Source organism: Diceros bicornis, chromosome 14 (assembly GCF_020826845.1).
Source record: "Diceros bicornis minor isolate mBicDic1 chromosome 14, mDicBic1.mat.cur, whole genome shotgun sequence".
NCBI classification, from domain to species: Eukaryota; Metazoa; Chordata; class Mammalia; order Perissodactyla; family Rhinocerotidae; genus Diceros; species Diceros bicornis.
In genome coordinates this window covers 29,307,920-29,311,458 of record NC_080753.1, presented here as the reverse complement: position 1 = coordinate 29,311,458, position 3,539 = coordinate 29,307,920, and the positions used below count along the sequence as shown (strand labels likewise).

Sequence of the window (3,539 nt, the reverse complement as noted above, 5' to 3'; positions counted from 1 at the left end):
CCCTGGACCCAGCCTCTTCCCTAAAGGCCTAGCAGCATCTGATGCGAATGGGGATATTCTCAGGTGGCGCGAGGCGCCATGGACTGTAGCCTCTCAGGCGGTCCTCGCGTGGGTCTAGCGGTGCAGCGCGCGGCAGCGCCCTCCAGCGGCCGGAGACGGCAGCGCTCTCCGGCATTGAGGAAGCCGACGTGCTCAGGCTGGAAGTCACAGGAACAAGGCATGTCTCGCGAGAACGAAGTCCCTATTTGAGCGCATGCGCGTACTACACTAATCTCTTTTCCGGTTGTTGTGGGGTGAGGTATCATGAGGTGAGCGGCGTTTAGGGTGCTATCCGCAGTCATCCTGGCTTCTGGGCCCCCCTGTGGGGAGGGAGACCCTGCGGGCGGAATCGGGGGGTCCTTGCTCCTGCTTCGCTGTGAGGCATTTCTGGCCAGGCGTCGGCCTGGCGTTCGAGTTCGCGCGCCAAGCCCGGCCGGCAGTAGGGTCCCTCTTCTCCGGGGTTGCATCAGGTTCTCGGACCCAAATGGCCCGACTTGGTGTCCGGAATCCCCATGGAGTGGGTCGTGAGCCATCGCCTCGTCTCGGAGCCCGAGGGTGTTGGTCCGCGGCCCCCGCGCCTGAGCGCTCGTCCTCCTCCTCTCCCGCAGCAGCAAAGTGTCCCGCGACACCCTGTACGAGGCGGTGCGGGAAGTCCTGCACGGGAACCAGCGCAAGCGCCGGAAGTGAGCGGGGGCCGGGCGGGAGTGGGGGGCCGCCGCGGGGGCCCGGGCCGGGGGTGCGGGGCCGCCTGACTTTGTGACTTGCCCCAAGGTTTTTGGAGACGGTGGAGCTGCAGATCAGCCTGAAGAACTATGACCCCCAGAAGGACAAACGCTTCTCGGGCACCGTCAGGTTGGCACCGTTTTGCCCCACCCGGCCTCCGGGCCCCCTGCTCCCGGCGGGCGCGGCGGGACGGACCCCCACCCTGGGTCTTGAAACAAGAGGGGAGGCGTGGGGAGGCCTCGGCCGAGCCCGCCGGCTAGTTTGAGAAGCCAGACTAGCTGTTGGTGAGTGGACGCTCTGGGTAAGGCTCAGTGTGCCGCGGTCCCAGGCCCTTCACCTGCCCTCGGGACCCCGGGCGCGGCCTGACCTGCTCTGTCCCCCAAAACGCAGGCTTAAGTCCACTCCCCGCCCCAAGTTCTCCGTGTGTGTGCTGGGGGACCAGCAGCACTGTGACGAGGCCAAGGCTGTGGATATCCCCCACATGGACATCGAGGCGCTGAAGAAACTCAACAAGAACAAGAAACTGGTTAAGAAGCTGGGTGAGTGTGGGTGGGGTGCGGGGCGGCAGGAGTGGTCGAAAAGTGGTTTTTCTGTGGTTTGGATTTTGAAATGATGAGAGGGGTAGAATCGTGATTGAAGGGATCTGCTGTGGTTGGTTGACTTGAGGGGTGTTGCGGCTTTGTAAAGGTTCTATTTTTTTATCTGCTTTGAAGATTGAACTTTATAAGGGAAGGAGGCTAAGCAGTGGTTCTTTCTAAACAACTGAGATCTGCCAAGTTGACTAGTGGTGCTAGTGTGTTCTGAGTTGGAATTTCTACTTCATGCTCCAGTTATTTTTTTTTATTTTATGTGGTCTGAGCATCAAGATGCCCAGTTGTCATGTAGCTAGAAAGTAGGAAGGCAGAATTTGAACCCAGGCAGTCTGTTTGTTTGTTTGCTTTTGTGAGGAAGATCAGCCCTGAGCTAACATCCGATGCCAATCCTCCTCTTTTTGCTGAGGAAGACTGGCCCTGGGCTAACATCCGTGCCCATCTTCCTCTACTTTATATGGGACGCCACCACAGCATGGCTTCACAAGCGGTGCCTCAGTGCGGGCCTGGGATCCGAACCCGGGAACCCCGGGCCGCTGAAGCGGAGCACGAGCACTTAACCGCTTGTGCCGCAGGTCCGGCCCAAACCCAGGCAGTCTTAAACAGAGGGTGCGTTTTCCATTGCAACATGAATGGTGGGTCAGCCTGGGCTTCTGGTACCAGGTTTCATGTGACTGTTGCTCCAGTAAAAGTTTGGAGGATGGAGAAAATCGAACTGGAACCACGAGAGGATTAAAAAGACTTGGTACCTGGAAAGGGATAGATTGTGCTGGTTAGAGCCCTGTTTGGAGGTCTGCCTTCAGAGACCAGGTCCTAAAAGCATCCAATGGCTTCACTCTTTTACTAGCCAAGAAGTATGACGCCTTTTTGGCTTCAGAGTCTCTGATCAAGCAAATCCCACGAATCCTGGGCCCAGGCCTGAATAAGGCTGGCAAGTTCCCTTCCTTGCTGACCCACAACGAGAACATGGTGGCCAAAGTTGATGAAGTGAAGTCCACGATCAAGTTCCAGATGAAGAAGGTAAAGAGGTCTGGCTGGTTGCTGGCTGGTGATGGTGGTCGTGTGCTGAAGTTTACCCATATTGTCCAAATGGGAGCCCTGGTTTTCGTGTCTGTGTACACTTAGAACATGTGACAGTCACTGAGCAGGATTGAAGCTTAGCTTTTCTTTCTTCTTTTTTTTTTTTTGTGAGGAAGATCAGCCCTGTGCTAACATCCATGCTAATCTTCCTCTTTTTGCTGAGGAAGACTGGCTCTGAGCTAACATCTATTGCCAGTCCTCCTCCTTTTTTTCCCACAAAGCCCCAGTAGATAGTTGTATGTCGTAGTTGCACATCCTTCCAGTTGCTGTACGTGGGACGCAGCCTCAGCGTGGCAGGAGAAGCAGTGCGTTGGTGTGCACCCGGGATCCGAACCCGGGCCGCCAGTAGCAGAGCGCACACTTAACCGCTATGGGGCCGGCCCTGAAGCTTTTCAAATAGCCCTGGTCTTTCTCACCTGGGGCCAAAGCACTGCTGATTAGGTCACTGGAGGGATGGGCCATCTGGCTTGTAGGTGGTGGGCCCACTCTCCCATGTTCTCTTCCATCTAACCATCAACCTGATTTGACCTTCGTCTCCCCACAGGTACTGTGTTTGGCAGTGGCCGTTGGCCACGTGAAGATGACAGATGACGAGCTTGTGTACAACATCCACTTGGCTGTCAATTTTCTGGTATCATTGCTCAAGAAGAATTGGCAGAACGTCAGGGCTTTATACATCAAGAGCACCATGGGCAAGCCCCAGCGCCTGTACTAAGGCAGAGCTCAATAAACTCCAGTGCCACCATTACCTGTCTGCCTGTGACTGGGGGCCGGGGGGGGTGCTCTGAGCTGATGTTGCAGTGCAGCACCGTGCCAATGACTGCGGTTTCTGGCATCCCAGTGATAGGTGATCATTTTACCCATACTGCAAACCAGGAAGGGCATTCTTTCTGCTTTCAAAATTGTGCTAATTCAGATCTCTTGGATACTTGTAACGTGTGATACAGTAGGGCTGCCAACCGAGGTTGAAGGTTTTCTAATCACCCTGAGAGGGGCAGATCAGGGCTAGGACTCAGTCCATCCTCCTGGACTACTGCTGCCGCTTACTAGTGGAAAGAGGGAGGACACTGACTCAGCCTTTGGAAGCACACAACCTGTAGCCTGAAG

At 55.9% G+C, this 3,539-nt stretch overlaps 1 protein-coding gene across 1 annotated transcript; it reads left to right on the top strand.

Annotated features, from left to right (window-relative positions):
• The first annotated feature begins 288 nt into the window (after positions 1-288).
• RPL10A (ribosomal protein L10a) lies at positions 289-3,180 on the top strand. The gene is made up of 6 exons (XM_058554521.1): positions 289-308; positions 648-722; positions 811-891; positions 1,153-1,301; positions 2,200-2,372; positions 2,977-3,180. The coding sequence occupies exons 1-6, from the start codon at positions 304-306 to the stop codon at positions 3,145-3,147; spliced, it is 654 nt and encodes a 217-aa protein (XP_058410504.1). The 5' UTR covers positions 289-303; the 3' UTR covers positions 3,148-3,180.
• Positions 3,181-3,539: the final 359 nt, after the last annotated feature.